This window comes from Xyrauchen texanus, chromosome 2 (assembly GCF_025860055.1).
Source record: "Xyrauchen texanus isolate HMW12.3.18 chromosome 2, RBS_HiC_50CHRs, whole genome shotgun sequence".
Classification (NCBI taxonomy): Eukaryota; Metazoa; Chordata; class Actinopteri; order Cypriniformes; family Catostomidae; genus Xyrauchen; species Xyrauchen texanus.
Genome location: NC_068277.1, coordinates 14,788,444 through 14,810,028, shown reverse-complemented (window position 1 = coordinate 14,810,028; position 21,585 = coordinate 14,788,444). Strand labels below are relative to the sequence as shown.

Here is a 21,585-nt window from a genome sequence, read left to right as displayed (position 1 = left end):
ATAAATATATATAAAAATTTCCAAATCAAAACATGTTTATTATACTGGAGGAATGCAATTAATTGAATTGCATATCTAATGTATTTTTGAAGAACTTCAAAGATCTGGACAAAATAATAAGCATTACATCACTGACCCATGTGTATATCGGCACTGTATTTTGTCTCTACCAAAATATATATTTTTTCCCAGTAGATTAGATTTTTTTTATTGATTTTTTCCTGTAACAGAGCTGGTTAATGTAAAATCCCAGGTACCAAAAACAGCAACACACAAATACTTTTCAATGAGATTTATTTAAATAGGTATTTTTGTAAGAATGGTTATAACACAGAAAAGCCACTGTAGATGAACACTTCTCTAAATCAGTGTTCATTTATTTTATTTTTTTCAGATTCACAATATGGTGAAGAAATCCCATCTGTCAGCACAGGCAATGCTGTTGTTCCTTCGTTTGTTTGTTCCCCCCCCCCAAAACAACAAAACTGACATGAGCAAAAAAACTCCAGGTACCAATCACGGAGGCCATAATGTGTGACTTTAGAATTAGTAGAAGCTTTTGTACTACCATACAACTACCAAATAAACCAAGTTCAGATGCATATGTGTTTGATGCACTGAGAATTATTACCATGCATTCACATGGGGTGAAGAAATGACCTGAAAAAGGAAGTAAAAACTGTTAGCAAGCTCTTGCAGACAAACAAAAACATAAAACACGTGGTGTCCATCTGGTCACATTTTGTACTGAACTTGATGTCCGCTGCAATTTCTGATATTAGTGTAAACACCGTGTTCAAATTTGCCATTAGCTTTACAGGAAAAAAAAAACTAACTTTTTGGTCATAACAACCAGGTTTGACTCAAGGTTTCAGATATTTCTACTCCACACAGCACTTTATAGTCAGCACTAGTAAGCGTCACAACCACTTGGAAGTCATGTAAAGAAATACAAATAAATACAGTGCTTTCAACATATCATCTGCCCCCTCTCACACTACAAAAGTGCACATAATTAATAAAAATTAAAATAAACATTGTTAAAGCATTTGAAATTTTAGGTGTTTGAGTGAATGTCACTCAAGTTTGCTCTCGTGAAACATCTGGTAGTGCGTTTGATATAACAGCCGTTTTAAAGAGATTAAACCTCAGCCAAACATTAACTAAGATGAGACGGTTCATAATAACAAGGTGTATATATATATATATGTTCCAGTCAATCTTAGCTCAAACATCTGAATGTCCTCTAGATGTTCACTTCCAGAAATGCCTTTGCCAATGAGAGCAATTTGGTAAGTCGTCTATGAAAACTGTCACGAAATCTCAATGAAATATTTCACTGCAAAATTATTGTAAAAATAAGAAATGATTTACATCAAGAAAGGGAATCCAGTTTTAGGACCATTCAAAATCTAATGAAATATTTTGGGAATGTGGCATTATTTTGATCAACTATTATAAAAACTACAAAATTAAAAAGTACATTTAGAAACACTTGAATAAAAGTGTTCATTTTGAAGTGTTGAAAATGTAAATTAAATTTACCTAAATTTAAATAAAAATAAAAAATACACTGTGTCCAGACAGAATTATTTTCATAACTGTATTGCGTTGATGTTTTGCTTTTTTAGCATTTCAGTAATGTGAAAAGGGTGGGGGTATTTAAGCAAATTTGTTTCCCTTTAATTTTAGGGTGATATATGACAAGAACATTTCTTTGTGAGAATCAACCAATTTTACTTTCCAATCTGTATTTGCATTTAATTAAGGCTTCAGCTTCTCTGCCTCCGATTTGTGTGTGCAACGTCCCAGACAGGTTTTTGACCCTCTGGCAACAGAAAACAACAACAGCTCTGAGGCAAAAACATAATGTGGCCTCTCATGTTGTTTAAGCACATTCTTGGTTATCTGTAAAGAATAAATATATTAAAAAAAAAAACTAAAACAGAAAAACATGAGATGCATCCCACTCCATGTTCTATGAACGTGTGCTATTTACAGCTTGAAATACACACTTCCCATGGCATAAAGACAAAAAAATGCTTTAACCAACCAAGCATCCCTAAAACACACTCTGCATGGCTCGGACTTGTAAAGCTATGCTTAACACAAGCCAATCTTAACTCAAACTATAAAAACTTCAGACAAATGACAAAGCACTTAAAAACCAAAACAATAAAGAATCTCCACATAATGCATGGAGGATGTAAAACATTTCTGTCCATGTCGACAATCAACTTTTAAACTGCAATACTGATGTAGGAGTTTGATTTGAATATTATAACTTTTTTATTTCAGTAAAATTAACTTTAACTCTAAATAATAACAAATCCAAATGCAATGTAAAAGGATGCAACATGGAGAGGGTCTGTTGTGTTGGCTGAAACAACAGCTGTGATCGCTTGTTCACGGTTTTTATTAGCTCAAAAGCTCATGATGCAGCAGTGCTCCTCAGTCTTCAATGTACTCCCACAAGTCTTTCTCATAGCCCTCATGTACGTGTTGCAGCAGCACTCGTCGTCGACTCTCACAGTATCTACATAGGTGGAGAAACACAGAATATTTTCACATCAAATGTGAGCTGTTCAGGACATTTGTGAAGTATAATGGTGGTGATTTTGATTCATTTCAAAGACTTAATCCTTTTGATTCAATTCGCCAAAAAGATTTGTTCATTGACCATTTCTGAAAGTTGACCAAATGACCATCTTTTAAGAAGAAGAATCCTTTATTTGGTCACACATTATACACACAGTTTTTTGCATATATACAGTGAAATGTATTAGTTTTTACATATCCCAGCTAAGCTGGGGTCAGAGTGCAGGGTCAGCCATGATACGGCACCCCAGGAGCAGATAGGGTTAAGGGCCTTGCTCAAGGGCACAACAGTGGCATCTTGGTAGTGCTGGGGCTTGAACCCCCAACCTTCTGGTCAGTAACCCTGAGCCTCAACCACTAAGCCACCACTGCATTGAACTAAGAGTACGACCAGAACTAGTCTAATTATCATTCATTAAAATGTGTGTATCTACAATTCTACTTGACTTAAACACTTCATTGTTTTAGCATCATAAGCATTTCCCACAAATGACAAAAAGGCATATTTAGGAACAGATCACAACTTTTTATCAAGCTATACAAAAAAATGCAACAATACTATCGGTTTCAATTACGGTTGTGTGTTATTGTAATGTGGACTGGCGACCTGTCCAGGGTGTCCCCCGCCTTTCACCCAATGTTAGCTGGGATAGGCTCCAGCCCCCCGCGACCCTGTACACAGGATAAGCGGTTGACGATGGATGGATGGATGGATGGATGTTATTGTAATGTGTGGTCATAACTCACTTTGTTTTTTTAAATCCCCTTCTCCCAATTTGGAATGTCCAATTCCCACTACTTAGTAGGTCCTCGTGGTGGCGCGGTTACTCACCTTAATCCAGGTGGCGAAGGACAAGTCTCAGTTGCCTCAGCTTCTGAGACAGTCAATCCACACATCTTATTACATGGCTCGCTCTGCATGACACTGCCGAGACTCACAGCATGCGAAGGCTCATGCTACTCTCCACGATCCCCATTGTGAGCGAGAACCCCTAATCGCAACCACGAGGAGGTTACCCCATGTGACTCTACTCTCCCTATCAACCTGGCCAATTTGGTTGCTTAGGAGATCTGGCTGGAGTCACTCAGCACACATGGGTGGTAGTCAGGGTCTTTACTCGCTGAGCTACCCAGGCCCACACTTTTATTCATAATTAATCTGGCCCCTTTTCTTGTTTAACGAGATTGACAATCTGAATTTATGACAGTCAACTGGAGATGACTGATTAATTTATATTGTTAGTTTGCGAACGAGTGTATCAGTACATTCAGCTCAGTGAGGGGTGTATTCATTCAGTTGGTCAAACCATCAATATGCTCCATCACCAACTCGAATGCTATTGGCTTGCTCTAGAGTCAGTCTTCAAAAGCAACTGAAATTAAATTTGCATGTCTGCAAATATACAAAGACACTTTTAACAGTTGAGTTTAAACACAATAATCGTTTTCACCGTACATTTTTTTTTTCTTCAATATTTTGTCAAATGCTGGTCTTAACGTTTACAAAGACATAGAAAAAGTTCTAATAAAAGTTTAATAATATCTTACACTGTGTTCCAATGCACAACATTTCCATTCGTGATTCATGTTACTTTAACTGTATGGTCTTCTGTCATTTTTACACATTCATAAATTGTGGTTTATGTTTTGTGCATACATATAAACTTGTCTTATTGTATTTCTCACCTTTCTCTCCTTGTTGAACGCAACTGACTCAAATACCGAACTGAACGAACGACATGCCACTTCTCATTCACCAGATCATCAATATCACGATTCACGAACGAGATGACTGTGATTAATTTAATTTATGAATGAGTATACCAGTACATTCAGTTCGAGACACCTCATCTCATCATTGGCTTTGAAAGTGAAAGACTGAATGAGAAATATGAGTCAGTTTATGGAGATGAACGAGAATGATTTTTTCATTTAAAAGATTAGTTAAAAAAAGTATGATTAATTCACGAACTAAACATCACTATTGAATTGTTATATGGAAATTAACTGCATAAAGATTCTTTAAAAACGTATTTTATGAACAAATAACAGCATACAGGTTTGAGGCAACATCAGCAAATAATGACAGAATTGTCATTTTTGCCTGAAATATTTCCTTTATTACTGATATTTGAAAGGTTGATATTGGTGTGGCTCATAATAACCGGCAATAACTAATCATTCTTTTAGTTCTAAAAAGTCACTCAAGCATGGAGTAATACAAATGAACACACCTTCTCAATAAACACACGGATGAAGTCAACATTTCAAATAATACTGTATAAGAGCCACAACCTTGTGCATCTTGTGAAACGGTCTCACCTATACTTATCCTGAACTTTCTGTTTGATATCTTGCAATGAATCCTGGGAGATATCTCGTTCTAGATAACCCGAGAGCACCTCTGTAGCATTCTCCAAATCAGCCTGATTGTTCTGAAAAACAAAAGCTGGTGATTTACTTAGAGGTGATTTGTGTAACTTTTCCAGTTTGCTATCCCAGTTTAAAGTCTAAAGCATCTATAAGTAAGCCATTTGTTGGTTAATATCACAGAAAATTGTAAACATTGCAGCGGTTTCAACACTGCTCCATTTGAGCAATCCAATTTGACAAAACTGGTCCAACCAATGAGAATGTCTGTTGTCTGAGCAATGGAAGACAGGGTGAGCGTATGGAGCAAAACTTTATATAAAAAAAAATAAAAAAAGCCATTATTTTTGCAATTCTGTTTGGTGATGCTAGTGGTGCAGAAATGACACATTCCACCATAACTTCAATTTAAAGGAAAATTAAATAATTAAAATGTACCAGTTACACAAAAATTTTTTAAATTTCACCAGCAGTAAAATAGTCTACCATGTGAATCATGAAATACAAATAAGATGCGATTTCTCACCTCAAAGATGATGGACTGGTTGTTCTTTTTGAGGTAGAAGGCGAAGACGTAGGTGAACATGAGAGTGGAGCGGCACTGGCACAGCACGTCCACGGCTTTCTTCAGAAACTGCACCTCAATCCATGACATGTTGTGCTGCTGCATCTCTTCCATCTTCTGCTTGACCTGTGCGTACAGCTTGTGCTCAAAACGCAGGCTCTGCATGTGGTTCATGTAGCGGTTGCAGTAGAAGAGGTAGCGCTGCAAGGCGGCACGGGAACGCTGCAAGATTTACACAGTTTGACTTGAGTGATTTACCGGTGCTCTCTTACCAAAGTGAGTTACAATACAGCTCACCAATCAATCCCAGCACTGAAGGTTATGTATCATAATTGTGCATATGATATACACCTCTAATATTTTATAATTAATTGTTGCCCTTTATATTTTGATTGTGTGATATGTATTATAACACCTCTTCCAATTAAGTTTTCCAGCGTTAAGTATTTTTTCAGTCCTCATTGATTGCGGAACACTGTTTAAAGCAGCAAATTCACAGCCAATTGAAACATATTTGATGTTTAAACCCAGACAATATTGCTGTGTGAATTTACTAAGTAGTAGCACCTAATAACCATGCAAACAAAGCAACTTCTTAGAACATCAAATAGTTTTCCTAAAAATGTATCTCCTCATATGGGGGGACATGTCTATGTTTTGGAATTTTTAATTAATATCAAGCTATAGAAAAATAGTTGTGTGTATTAAAGTTTTTATTACAATGTTTTCTTTACTTAACTAAATTATCCTCCCTGCCCAGTAGGTGGTGATATACATGAAGAAAGTGAATCACCAAAAGCAAAAGAAGAATGTGAAAGTTTATAATTTTTAAGTAAAACAAATATAATTTATAGTAAAACAAAACGTCTGCTTTTAACCCACACCTATTATACCGCTTCTGAAGACATGGAGTATTTTTGATTTTTTTATGCTGCCTTTATGGGCTTTTGGAGCTTCAAAGTTTTGGTACCCATTAACTTACATGGTAAGGACCAACAGAGCAATTTCTCCATGATAAATTATTTAAAAAAAATCTTCATTTGTGTTCAGCAGAAAAAAGGAATTCATCCACATCTGGGCATGGCATGAGGATGAGTAAATTATGAGTAATTTTTCCTTTTAGGGTGAACTATCCCTTTAAGGCTAATTTACACTTCTCTAACAAATGCCAAAAGGGTGAACAAACTGTTCCAACAAAACCGATCAACTGCTGGATGTTGGGGCAGTGTGAACTAGCCTTTATAGTTCAATCATTACAGGCAAAATCCCCCTGGACTATTCTGAGATTGTGTCTTAATCAGGAATACAATTGTGACAGTAGGGCTGAAATGATTAGTCAATGTTATATGCTTGATTCTGATTGGTTGAGAACGTTCTAAGGTGTGCAATTATTTTCAGGGAAACGCACGGCTAAAGTAGTTCCAGGCAGGTCTTGACCGCATTACAGTTCCATATCACTTCGCGTAGTCAACTGTAATAACGGAAAATAGGATACAATTCATAACAAGAAGTGACAGCGACAAATCCACTTCAACTTCAAGAGGAAAAAAAATGACAGACTATTTTGATTTTCCGGAAGTAAATTTTAATATTTATGGTGAACATAAACATTTTAACAACTGGGCGACCGCAGTATTGGATAGCTCAGATGAAAAAACAAATAAACGGAAGAGGACATCAAAGGCAGCCGGCAACACCAAAAGACATAAAACAATCAGCGAAGAACAGCTAGACCGACTCAAGGGCGAAAAACATGAAGAAAACACCAAAAAAAACCAACAGCTTGGGCTGTCAATGTGTTTAACGTGCAGTTTAATTTTAATAAATAAATTTGTTCGAATTAACGAATGAATTATAACGTATGAATTAATAAATAAATTAAATAATATGACGCACATGATTTTCTGTCTCATTATTGCAACCTCTGTCTCTCTAATAACTACACTAATAACTGCATTAGTCTGCTGTCAGTGGCTCAAACCTCCGTTACTAACTCTAAAATGACGTTTTGGAATTAGCAACGGAGGCATGAGATTAGATGCGTAAGAAATTAGTCCTACATACAAGAGCGTTTTAATGACAAAAACTTGACAAACGTCTAGAATCACATCATCTGAACAATGTTTCGAGGTGTGGTAACTGTAGTATAAGCGGAATAATTGATGACGGGCGTTGAATTATTAGAAAAGTAATGCACACCCGAGGTGTAACGGCCACTCCGCTTCGCGTCGTGACCGCATTACCACCCCGGGTGTGCATTATTTTTCTAATAATTCAACGGCCCGTCGTCAATTATTCCTTACTTATTGACAACGTCGAGAAAAAAATTGTCAACAAAAATTTTAGTTGTCGAATAGTCGTTTGATCTAATTTAATGTAACATGTGATCATACGAAACTCTAATTATGCGAGAGCAAGAATTACACAGCTCACAGTCCAGATGCACTCTAAACTTTCCAAACAACTTCAGGTAATGTAGATCGCAAAGTATGAGTATGACAAGCATTACCTCCTGAGCATCTCTGGCCGCCTTGGCATCATCTTCATTGTAGCGATTGCAGTTGTACCTGTAAAACATGGTACAAGTTATTTTAATGCAATTCATGAATTTCAAAAACACAGTTACCAAAGTGTATGTGAGTGTTTATGAGAAGTGTACAGGGCTCACCAAGCAGAACCATGGGGCTCCCAAGGGCCGAGACAAACCCAGCAGAACTCTGCTTTACAATTCTGATTTCTACACACCATGTGATTACAGCCTCCATCTTTTTCAATTGTAACATGACATTTGGGACATTCCTAAGAGGAACAGAAATACCCAAATAAATAAAATAAAAATGTCTAGGTAACAAGTTAGCTCAATTGCCAAAAAAGAATTTAGAAATATCCCTCAGTTTGTAAAAAACAAACAACAAACTACTTAACAGAAATGTCCTTACAATGGAAGTCGACTTCCATTGTATTACAAGCTTTGGAATGAAGTTGATGAGTAGTGGAGCTTTGAGAAACAGACATGTCTATAGTTTCACTCATTTAGCAGACAACTAGCCTGTGTATCTTTGTTTTGCCATTCAAATTAGTCACAGATTTGTTAAACAAATGGCCTTTCGTTTAGGTTTAGTCAGATAGGTACACATCACATTCCTGTTCGTTGAAGATACAGTGTGGACTCCAAAATCATGTACTTTTTCTCATAAACTAAATTGTTTAAATTGATTTAACTGTGAAAATTAAATCAATGTTATAGACATTTGAATATTACAGTGTCATTACTTGTACTGAACATCTAGTACTTCTACCTATTCATTGGTACTTTTAGTGTCACATGTTGTTAGCTGTAATATTGCTACTGAGAAACTATAACCTTCTTTCTCGTTAACCTCATATATAGACTACATTTGCAACATATACAACACTCATTTTATATTAATAATTAAATTAAAACAGATCTGACAGGCATACAGGCCATTTGTCTCCCAGAAATTATGAGGTCTTTTGACTAAGAAAAAAAAATTATACCAATTTTTGGCAATTATTCCACAGAATGTGTAAGTCACAAGAGCCCACTGCCAAGTCTTAATGACCTTATGGTCCCTTAATATGTCTCAGGTGACTTTAAATTTGTTATCATACGATAGATGAAAATCCTAGGTCTTGTGCCTTTTACTAAAACAACTGGATCCAACAAATAGCACAGGCTTAATTTTTTATGCTTGGTGTTGAGGTTTTGTGAAATTCCTTACCTTTAGTGTGAACAATAACAATAGCAAGGGCTTGCTTAGCAAGCACAATAAATAATAATACAGATGTAAATTTGTAGATGTACACCACAGAAATCTGAATAAAACTATATGATTAATTGAACCCATTCTTGTTTTGGCTCTCTTCATGAATCCTCATACCTTGGTATTTGCTGCAATCCAGTTGGAGGTTTCACTGTCGTCATCACACTTCTTTATCCATTTTCTCAACCACTTTAGATAAAGAAAGAATAGGAGAAAAAATAAAAAAAATATTTAAGAAGAGGAATAATCTAATGTAATATCAGTGCTTGGACATTTATACAGTATTAAGAATGAAAGGCTAAAATACCTTGCATTTCACAGGGTCATGCCAGCTTTCTCCACAATTGAAGCTGGTTGGGGGGGAAACATTGAAATGAATGCTAAAAAGGTCATTTATAGTCTTGATGAATGGATATCACAAATCCTTTTACATTTTTAATCCCTCCCCTAAACTATCTGGTTCCATTCTGAAAGGTAACGCCCACTTTTCACTATTCCCATCAGTTTCCAATGAATAAAATTGAGTCCCAACTTTTTTCATAGCTTTTTACTAGGAAATATGACAGAATACCAAAGTAAAATGTTGACTTCTAAATTAAAGGACTCTTCTTCACTGACACTTTGTATTGCATTTCTGATCAGACTCTTACCAGAACTGTCTCCCGCATTTGCAGCGAACTGGTTTGGCATCAGGATACTGAACTTTGACCACATGATGGCAGTCAGGAGCTGGACACCATCTCAAGAGTCTGTTACACTAGAGACAAACAGTGCCAGAGACTAAACCACACCACACTTCACTGTGAATTGATTATACTGCATCACTATTGTTTTCCCAAACATCTTATTCATGCCATTGTCGAAGTGAAGTTTAATCCCAAAGAAAACATTCAGTTGATACAGCTTTTGTTTGGGTTTGCTTCATTTGAAAATTTGTTGAATGGAACAGATTTAATTTAGTGATGTTGACAGGCAGAGTCTGCAGCACCCCAACAGAATGAGCTAGCACTTTTCAGGACAGCTTGTTATCAAGTTAACTCTGCCACATTTAACCAATGAGTAAGGCTATGAAACTTTTAAGATTATATTAGCATCTAGACTCGTTTCTCTACATGCACCCTACCACCACACAAGTTAATGGTTCTATTCTAAAAAGTAGTGAGCTTCCCAACTATACAGCATTTCAATGCCATATCTGTGTGCTCTTGACGCGAAGGCAGTTTTAAAAGATAGGGAGCATGATTATGAGATACCTTCTTTTAGCCAAATTCGGAGGCAGGATTGCATGTATCCTTTGTGGAGATGACAAGCTCAACAAGGCGAGTAAAAATCCAATCAAGATGGCAGATGCAGTGCATAGAAAAGCTGATCAAGTATAATTCCTTTACTATCTAAAATGTTCAGTCCAATTAAAAATGGACCATTTTACCCAATGTCTGGGTGTGCTATGCATTACAGTATATGCTTAGTAGAGTGTTCAGGAGGTTTAACTTAGAAACATGCCAAAACCAAACTGTTGGAACTAGTTGACTCTACATTTTGCTATTTGTATGATGCACAAAGTTGCTACCTATGTAAAGCATTCCAAATCAGTCATTTATAAGCTTATTTCAATTAGGATGCTGCCTTAGAGAGTGGCTAACATGTACAGTGCTATTATAAGAGTGTGAAGGGTGAGGGTCGAAATCCCTTGTCTCTTCAGATATATCAATACATATATATATCCTTTTATATATATCAATATCTATCTATATTCTGTTGCTTCACTTCTTTAATAAAGTGATGAATTAACTATATGCATGATCACATAATCAATTCTATTTTCTTATGCATAACTGAAATATACTTTGAATCATATGTGTGTTGGAATGTTAACTAGTGTCTTTTAAGGAACATTCCAGAGTCTTTCTCTCTGTCCTGCCCGTAGGCTGAAGGTCTTTTGGGGATAAGCTTAGCTGTGATGAGAGGGGGCAGGGAGAATGTTAAACACATGTTCTGTGTTTGATCGTTACTTTTCTATGATTAAGTATATGGTTTAAAGTCCTATGCAATACTACCTGAATAGTAGAAGTGTGATTTTCTATTATTATTTCTTTAGGGAAGAAATGTATGCTATTTCCACCCTCTCCTCTGCCCGAGGAGTGAATATTTTATCTCTCTGTTTTGGTTTAAATGGCCTGATAATGTGTGCTCTGGCTGTATTGTTCCCAGAGAAGAACTGTCGTTCGTCAGTGTTTTGTGTGTGCGTTTGACCTTCTACCTAGGTTTTGAACCCAGGGATGCACACCAGGCCGACTCGAAGATGCCCCGCGACCATCTGCGAGGTCACTTCAGATGTAAATCTCGGGCGCGGACGACAAGTGCGCTGATTAATGTTGATAGGCCATTTAACTATCTATATGTTGTGACTATGTTCTTTTAGCCAGTCAGGAGTAAAATAATGGAATGTACGTCCTTGCAAATGGTATAATTGATGTAAGATTTTGTGTAAGGTACGAGTTGGCTTTCGATCTCCTCGTGAGACTTTGCCGCTGGCTCTACCAATTTCACTGCAAACTATACTTCAGTAAATTTTTGATTCTTTAATTGAATTTCTCGACTCCTGGTTTTCTTCATATCTGGTCTGGGTCATAACTGTTATACCCCTAACAAGTGCAACAGTGGTTCCGGAATTAAAAATCCCATTAATTTCTTCCATAGACTAATTGATTTTTAACTCTAACTTATAAACCTTTAGAGACAGACCCACCATGAGCTCCGAGGTAGTTCATTGATAGTATATGCTCCCTTTGAAGTCATCCATCTGCTTATTTCAACTTAATTGTTTAAAATTCATCTTTACTTGTGGAATTCCTGTTGAGCAGCTACATTACCCATGGTCCAGCAGAGAAAGCTTCATTAATCTGAGAAACGTCGCCAACAAAGCCCGTGAAATAAGACCGAAAGCGACAGCCCGCTCCCATGACGCACTCTGAATGACACAAACCAGTCGATTTCCCTGCACTATAATAAATCTACTTATATATTTGTGTTTATCAGAATGTTTCCCTATAAACGTAAACTGTTTTGTTTTTATACTTATAATCAAAAACCTAAAATCAATCATTTTAGATATTTTGATAGTTTTATATTCGCAATTCTTCATGGGATTGTAGTCCGTGCCCCCTTGAAAGATGGTAAGAAGAGAGAATTGTACCCTGTGTGTCTTTTTGTCGAATTTTCAAATACTTTTTTTTTTTGCCTTAAAACAAAGTCTACAATGTTGCGATTCACCTCTGAGCTGGTTGGTTTGGTTCATGCTTTACAACTCTTTAAATGGAGTATTTCTTGGAAAATCTATGGAAGAAATGAATAGGAAAAATATTTCCGGAACCAAGGGGCTGAAAGAGTAGGCGGGCACGGCTGCACACGATTACATACATGGAAAGGAATAAATATACAAAAGGAGTGTATTTTTAAACTTCTAACAACTCATTTTTGCACATTCTGGATGAAAGATTATTAAAACGAAATCTCTTAAAGAGAAAATAATGTTTTGACTTCATAACTGTACACTTGCGCTCATCCTCTAAGGATTTGAGAGACTTCAGAGGACATGACAATTTGTGCATTCTGGGAATTTTTAGGGAGTGTACGTTTCAGTGCACTGGAACAATTTTGCGAATGGGACACAACTAGAAATGCCGGACTCTCTGGTCAATGCCCTGACTACTGAATTAGGGAGCTGATTGAGACACCCTAGGTTTTGGAAAAGAGCCAAAGTGTCTTCTTTTGTAATGTCTGTCTATCATAGTAGATCATTCTTACGGTATTTTTTTCTCATGAAAATTAACTGCAAATGAGAAATTACAAAATTAAGAACTTTAGCAATGCACACAATACTAGGTTGTTCAAGGAGACTATCCCTGGAATAAACATGCTATTTAGTTCATGCTATCATTTGCATTTCAGACATGTAATTTACACAACCAAAAGAAGAAATTCATACCTCTACAAAACTATTTGTGATTAAATGTTGATACTTCAACTTCACTTTAGAATCTGTGATCAGTCGCCTGCAAGAACAAAAATGGACAAGTTAATACATATGTGAATAAAACTTGGGTCATAAAAATTAAGTTTAACTGACAGATCACATACATTACAGTGTTGTCGTCGACCAAAATATCACAGCTGTGAGCAGGACACGAGATGGTCTGGAAAACAGAAGGAAAACAACACAATTCCAATGAAATATCAGTTGAGTACACGGTCCTTATGTCAGATAGTAATGAGTTGAACAGGAACCCACCTGTCCCATTCCTTCCTCTATGATTTTGGTGGTTAAATAGTCACCCCAGCACTGCATACAGAACTTGTGTCCACACTCTAGACCTGTGAAATACTACAGAAGAGAGCACATATTCTTACAAAATAAGTCATCAACAAGTCTTACAGTCGCAAATCAAATCCGAGACACTTCAATGGACTCTACAGCATGTGTGTCATATGCCTTTCTCAGGAACTGATAAGGTGTTACAGAACAGGATAACACTTGGCTTCTACTGTGAGACTGACCGAGTTTGGGTAGTTGAGATAGCAGATCTGGCAGGGCAGATCCTGACTGGAGGAGCGTGTGCTCATTGGTCGTGTCTTGGGCTTTTTACTAGGGTTTATGACATGGCACTCTGAAAACAACTTATCCAGATTTCCGTCAAAGTACCTGCAATGTAATAATATTTAAAAGGTAAAGTGGGAAGAAGATAAAAAAAGAAAAAGAGAACTACTTTAAAACTGCACACAAGACAATTGTGGACTTTTATTCATATTTATTATCAAAGCTTTTAAATCACATTGGAAAAGCAGTTTAAACAATTAACTCATTGAAGCCAGCTATGCAAACCTTCAATGAAAATCTGAGTCTACATATCAGTGAAAATAACTTACCTCTCCATAAGCTTCTCTTTGTCCCAGTTGAAGTGACTAAGGAGTATTCTGGTTATCGTAGCTGGGTTCTAAAACAGACACAATAATGTTCAATAAGCACCTAATGCATACAAAACAGGAAACACTTTCTTGATCTAGCAAGATTTAATCTGATTGGCTGACTTCTCAAAACTTCCCTGAAGCGTGGGCATGCAGGTTATTTTTTTTTTATCAGTCCCACTATAAACCAATTAGTTTGAACAAGGTACTAGCTTTGGGAATGTTAATGATTAATCGATTAATTGTTGTTAATAATTTGATCGATTAAGCTTATCGATCCTCAATTCATTTATTTTAGAACAAATGCATTCAGTAATCATGCCAACAGACATTTATAAGGCTCATACAGTATACAGTCATATACAGCCGCTAGAGGGCATGGACACACAATCATGTCTAGTCCGCATCACAGAAGCACCACCACAAGCTGTGGGTGCTTCTCAATCGAAGGCTGCAGCATAGTTGGGCTGGATATCTCGACTGCCACATCATCAAGCACCGTTTCAATTGTGAGGAAGGCCTTCTTGGAAGGCAGCCTCGTTTCATAGCATTCGTTCACCATATTTTGGAGGATGCATAAAATGCATCCTTCACAGCCTTCAATCACCCTCAATCCCCTGCACATGTGCACTTACTAGACCATCTCATTCTAGTACTGCATGCTGAGGAAGACCCTAGCCTACAGCCTAAGGACTGGTCTAGGATGCAGCCATCTGACTGTTCTGCACCAGTTGTTTAGTTCAGAAATGCATACTACCCATACTACTTCTGCCACCCATACTACTATATCTAGTAGGGATGCACCAATCCGATACCAGGATCGGTATCGGCTCTGATACTGAAGCTTTTAGATGGATTAGGTATCAGTCTGACGAGCCCAATCTAAATCAGATACAGTGTGTTAGTCATGTTCGTTACTGTCAAGCTCCAAAAATGACAAAAAAACTATAAAAACTCCATTAAAGCAGTTTGTGTGATAGCTCTGTGAATCACAAAAGGCTGTGTTTAATAAGTAAATATTTAGTATGTGCAGGGCCAGCACGTTAGTGAATGGTGCTGCTCTGTTGACACAAGCTCACGAACAGACTGGTGATGCACTCAGCAGTTACTCAAGAACAGCATCTCAGATTTAGATGCTCAACAGATCGCTTCACTTATAATATGCATTAAGAACGGCACCGGAGTTGCATTTTACCAGAATTTGAATAAGAAGCAAATTAAACTACTGTGATACAGGACTTCCTGGAGAGTCTAGAATGTCAAAATAAAAGTGTGAGGTTTAAAAAGTGCACGATTTAAATATATTATTGCTGTATTTAAAATTAAAAGTCAATAATAATATTAATAACAATTGATTATTATTATTATTTTTTTTTTACAATTTATAAGAATATTTAAGTGGAATGGGTTCCAAAAAATAACTGTGCGAATGAAAAGTGGACTGATGGAAAAAGATCTGAATCCTTTAAAGTCCAGATGCAAGTTGCAAAAAAAAAAAAAAAAAACTGGTTCCTTTTCTACTGAAGACTTGAAGACTGGAATTAGTTAATTTTGCTGCTATGTTAACCAGTAGACTAGTTAATAATAAAGTGTTTCTAAATTAGCTATACATTTATATTGAAATAATGTGTAGTTAGAGGTTTGTGTTTCTTTACATATATATTTCCTTGTTAGCATGATGCGCAAAATAAATGCTTGTTGTGAAAACATTGTGCTTTGTGTAATGTAGCAACTAGTCCCTAACTATCTTATTCCATAACAAGGAAGCTGTAACTCTGTTTCGGTTATGATATGAACTGATTGGCATCCTCTACAGTCACACTTGAGTGGTCATGCAATGAAGATTTTCTGTGTAATAAACCGGTCATTATTTAAAAAAAACGATAATGAATCATAGAAAACATACCCTATCTTATGTCAGTTAGGATCACTACTTTTATTTTAAGAATGTGAAATGTCAGAATAATAGTTGAGAGAATTATATATTTCAGCTTTTATTTCTTTATCACATTCCCAGTGGATCAGAAGTTTACATACACTTTGTTAGTATTTGGTAACATTGCCTTTAACTTTGGTCAAACTTTTTGGGTAGCTTTCCACAAGCTTCTCACAAATTTAGTTTCATCAGACCAGAGGACATTTTTCCAAAAAGTAAGATCTTTGTCCACATGTGCCTGTGGCAGGTTGAACTTCCTAAACTGGCAAAGGAAGTAAAACCTCTGCTGGTACTTTTTCACAATGGAGTCAATGTGGGTCTCCCACTTCAGGTCCTGTGAGATGGTAGTGCCCAGGAACCTAAATGACTCCACTGCTGCCACAGTGATGTTTAGAATGGTGAGGGGAGACAGTGTTGGGGTGTACCTCCTAAAGTCCACAGTCATCTCCACCGTTTTGAGTGTGTTCAGCTCCAGACAGCCAGCTGTTTAACCTCCCTTCTTTATGCAGACTCATCTTCATCTCGGATGAGGCCTATGACAGTGCAAACTTCAGGAGCTTGACAGAGGAGTCCCTTGGTGATGCAGTCATTGGTGTAGAGGGAGAAGAGCAGTAGGGAGAGCACCAGTGCTGATTGTACAGGTGCTGGAAGTGAATTTCCCATCTCACAAGCTGCTGCGTGTCTGTAAGAAAGCTGGTAATCTACTGAAAGACATAGGAACAGAGAGCTGGTGTAGTTTAGTCTGGAGTATAACTGGGATTATGGTGTTGAAAACCAAACTGAATTTCACAAAAAGGATCCTTGCCTATGTCCCTGGTCTGTCCAGACATTGCAGTATATTATGCAATCACATGTTGACTGCATCGCCACAGACCTGTTTGCTCGATAAGCAAATTCAAGGGGATCTAGAAAGGGTCCAGTGATGTCCTTCAGGTGGGCCAACACCAGTCTCTCAAATGATTTCATGACGTCAGGGTGACAGGTCTGTAGTTATTAAGTCCTGTGATTTTTGGTTTCTTTGGGACAGGAATGATGATTGAGCGTTTGAAGCAGCCTGGGACTTCACCTTTAACTGATATATGATGTCACAGTACCTGTGAGCTCGTCCAGGTCGGTGGCTGCAGCTGCAAAAACACTCCAATCAGTGCAATCAAAGAAAGCTTGTAGTTCCAGCTCTGCTTTATGGGTCCATCTCTTTACAGTCCTTATTACAGGCTTAGCAGATTTTAGTTTCTGTCTGTAGGTTGGAAGACGATGAATCAGACAGTGATCAGAGAGTCCAAAAGCTGCTCTAGGGACAGAGCGATATGCATCCTTTATTGTTTTGTAGCAATGATCCAATGTATTTCTGTCTCTGGTTGGGCATGTAATGAGCTGTTTGTATTTGGTCCGTTCACGAGTGCTTTGTTAAAATCCCCAAGAATAATAATAACAGAGTCCGGGCATTGTTGTTCTGTGTCTGTGATTTCATCAGCCAGCTGTTGCAGTGCGGCACTCACGCACGCACTTGGCGCGACATACACACTCACCAGACTAAACGTAGAAAATCTTACAGTTAATAAAGAGTGCTTCTAAATTAAGACAGCACATTTTCTTTACTGTAGTTACAGCTGTACACCAACTTTCATTGATGTAAAAGCATGTTCCACTGCCTCTCGTTTTCCCTGTAAACTCTGCGGTGTGATCCACTCTGAACAGAATGGCATCACTTCACAGCCAGGTTTCTGTGAAGCAAAAGGCAGCAGAGTTTGAAAAGTCCTTGTTTGTATGGGTGAGGAGATTTAGTTCGTCTGTTTTGTTAGGAAGAGAGCAGAGATTCGCTAGATGAATGCTTGGCAGCACTGTTTGAAAGCCATGCCGACGGAGCTCGACCAGCTAGCCGGCTCGTCTCCCTCACCTGCGTCTTTTGAACAGCAGAGCTGCTCCTCCGACTAAAATGTCCAGCAAAGCGTCCGAATATTCAAAAACCTGGAAAAGATTGTCTGGCATATGCTGCAGAATGTTCAGATGTTTACTGGAAGTTTATCCCTGGTAAAACTGACTGGAAAAAGATTACTAAACAAAAACAACAAAAGAATAGGAACTCTCCACACTGAGGCGGCCATCCGTGGCGCTTTCATGATGTATCGAAATCCTTAAATCTTTTAAAAACCGTGTAAAAGTAAAATATTAGAGCCCGGCTGATATGGGATTTTTTAGACCGATACAGATTTGAGGGTGAAAATTCACTGACCGATATGGTGGCCAATAAAGTTAATTTTTGAGCTGGAATGAAAACAGACCTTTTCTATGTGGATTGTTCACCGATATGACTATGCAAAGGAACTCAGAAGGCCGTTTAATCAAATATAATTATCAAAGAATAATTAGCATTATTATTATACATTGTCAATAATTTCTAGGAATGAACACTGAGAAAATGAAGAATAAATAAAAATACAATAAATAGCTTAATAAACATCAGTACTGTATGTTCAGTATTAGTCAGTTGCTGACCTTTTAAATAAAGAATAAATAAAAATACAATAAATAGCTTAATAAACACCATTAGTATCAGTCAAATGCGGACTATTTTCTTACTGCCAGTCAGTTAGGGGCAGGTTGTAAAGCATTTACACCTGCCGAGTCAAGAGATAAACATTGGCAGCTGTGTTACGGTTGTCATGGCTGACCCTGCGCTCTGACCCCAGCTTAGTTGGGATATGCGAAAACAACTGCATTTCATTGGCCCTGTACCTGTACTCTGCACAATGACAATAAAGTTGAATCTTAATCATGCTATACAAGTTCAGGTGAAACTTTCAACTGTGGAAAACCAGACTTTTAAATATGACATTTTATAAATGCAATGACTGTAATTGTTCGGTTGAAGGGGTACCAGACTGTGAATCCTGAACTAAACAGTTTGGTGAATACATGTTTACACATTAGCTTCACATTTTTAGCTATATTTTTTTTCTTCTTCTGTACAACCACTTATGGAGACTGTTGTGAAATTATTTTCATTTAATAGTATTTTATTGTAGTGTAATTTATTCCAGATAACGCTGATAGTTGGTCACTTGACATGTTGGTCAGATTCTTCTCAATTCCTCCAATTAGCCCTGAACATAACAGCTTAGAAATCAAAAAGCCAAATCAATAGACTTGAGACTACTGCACCACAGATCATTTGAATACCACCCCAAGCAATACCACATTTTTCTTCAAATATTCTAACATGAACAGCTCAACTGAGCGGTGATGATTACAGTAGCTGTTTTAGAAGACTGTCTAGTATTATAAAGACTTGTTTTGTGGTCTAATGTGACATTTCATAGAGGTGCATCTTTCAAACTTCCAACACCAAGGTAACAAACAGACATACAAACGAATACTTTGGGCTTTTCCTAAATCAATGAGTTTCCTAAATCTAAAGTCTTAGGTCCAATACAAAAAATAAATAATTTTGTTGTATAATGTAATCTTGTCAGAAGTGGATGTGGATTCATACAGCAGCAATCTTTAAAAGCACAGAAGCTATTCAAGCTTTTCCAATTTTGGTGGACAGCTCACAAAATACACAATTGGTCCAAATGGTTGTTATTTGTCCTTATAAAAACAAAACATGACACATAAAACTAAAATTTTCAAATTGTACATAAATGTGTAACGTAAACAACTCTGCTAATGCATTAGCATTAGCTGAGTGAATGACAACTGCATTGACAGCGCTAAACTTCAGCCTACTCCAAGAAACAAGAAATTAATATGAAAGATATGAAAACAATCAGCCTTTATCAATTTAAAGAAATTACATTTGATTGATTGCATCCATGAAAGCTGTCAAATAAACATCTCTGTAAACTGGGTCGCGCTAGCAGAACTAGCTCCAGCTAGCTGAACTACCCTCCAAAAGCCATCTTAACTTCACTAAATAGCACTAAACACACGACAGGACCACAGAATATACATATAAATGCAGACAACACACAAAAACACAATTTACACTAAACGCGTTTTCCACACTATTCGGCCTCTACGGTAGGCTAGCCCCCAGTGCTAACCCAGCATAACCTCTGCACATAAACTGTCACAAACTTCTAAATTAAACATATCATTCGTAATGTACCTGTATGACTTCGTTCACTTCCCTTATGCACTCCACCATGTGCTGGAGGATCTGCTCGGTGGTCAGCACCTCGAAGCGGTAGTCCTCCTCCTCCTGGCCGGGGCCCAGGCCGCCGCTGCCGGTGTCGCCGCTCTCGTCGGGCTCTCCACCGGCCACCGCGGGGTCCAGCAGCTCCACCTCGCCCAGGTCATCATCGGCCTCCTCCTCGCCGCTGTCTTCGCTGCATTCCTCGTCCTCTTCTTCCTCCTCCTCCTCTTCGTCGTCAAACTCATAGTTGTAGCCCTCATCTGAGTCCATGTCTGTGTGATGCGTGTGTAGGATGAATATAACAATGTTGCAGTGTATAATCAGTGAACGTGTGTGAGAGTGTCACTGTCAGTCCTGCACACGCTGATGTTACGCGCCTCTCTGAGTCTTTTAGAAAACCGCGGCGTCACTGCTGCGTCACTCTCTTCTGTCATCAAACCCCATCCTGTACATTTTCAAAAATCAACTATAACATGTTACAGTGTGGGCATACCATAATATTTTGATATATATATATATATATATATATATATATATATATATATATATATATATATATATATATATATATATACAGGTCCTTCTCAAAAAATTAGTATATTGTGATAAAGTTCATTATTTTCCATAATGTAATAATAAAAATTAAACTTTCATATATTTTAGATTCATGGCACACCAACTGAAATATTTCAGGTCTTTTATTGTTTTAATACTGATGATTTTTGGCATACAGCTCATGAAAACCCAAAATTCCTATCTCAAAAAATTAGCATATCATGAAAAGGGTCTCTAAAGGAGCTATTAACCTAATCATCTGAATCAACTAATTAACTCTAAACACCTGCAAAAGATTCCTGAGGCTTTTAAAAACTCCCAGCCTTTTTCATTACTCAAAACCGCAATCATGGGTAAGACTGCCAACCTGACTGCTGTCCAGAAGGCCATCATTGACACCCTCAAGCAAGAGGGTAAGACACAGAAAGAAATTTCTGAACAAATAGGCTGTTCCCAGAGTGCTGTATCAAGGCACCTCAGTGGGAAGTCTGTGGGAAGGAAAAAGTGTGGCAAAAAAACGCTGCACAACGAGAAGAGGTGACCGGACCATGAGGAAGATTGTGGAGAAGGACCGATTCCAGACCTTGGGGGACCTGCGGAAGCAGTGGACTGAGTCTGGAGTAGAAACATCCAGAGTCACCGTGCACAGGCGTGTGCAGGAAATGGGCTACAG

The 21,585-nt window shown here is 37.5% G+C and overlaps 1 protein-coding gene across 2 annotated transcripts; it reads right to left on the bottom strand.

Annotated features, from left to right (window-relative positions):
* Nucleotides 1–286: 286 nt before the first annotated feature.
* arih1l (ariadne homolog, ubiquitin-conjugating enzyme E2 binding protein, 1 like) lies at nucleotides 287–20,743 on the bottom strand. Of its 2 annotated transcripts, XM_052152342.1 has the most exons (14): nucleotides 20,331–20,743; nucleotides 14,245–14,312; nucleotides 13,876–14,020; nucleotides 13,610–13,702; nucleotides 13,459–13,514; nucleotides 13,307–13,373; nucleotides 9,969–10,075; nucleotides 9,626–9,668; nucleotides 9,436–9,507; nucleotides 8,202–8,332; nucleotides 8,043–8,100; nucleotides 5,495–5,755; nucleotides 4,921–5,033; nucleotides 287–2,536 (listed from the first exon to the last, which is right to left on the bottom strand). In XM_052152342.1, the coding sequence occupies exons 1-14, from the start codon at nucleotides 20,625–20,627 to the stop codon at nucleotides 2,452–2,454; spliced, it is 1,596 nt and encodes a 531-aa protein (XP_052008302.1). In that variant the 5' UTR covers nucleotides 20,628–20,743; the 3' UTR covers nucleotides 287–2,451. The 2 variants fall into 2 exon arrangements, with proteins under 2 accessions (XP_052008302.1, XP_052008309.1); XM_052152349.1 differs by lacking the exon at nucleotides 4,921–5,033.
* Between the last annotated feature and the right edge of the window lie 842 nt (nucleotides 20,744–21,585).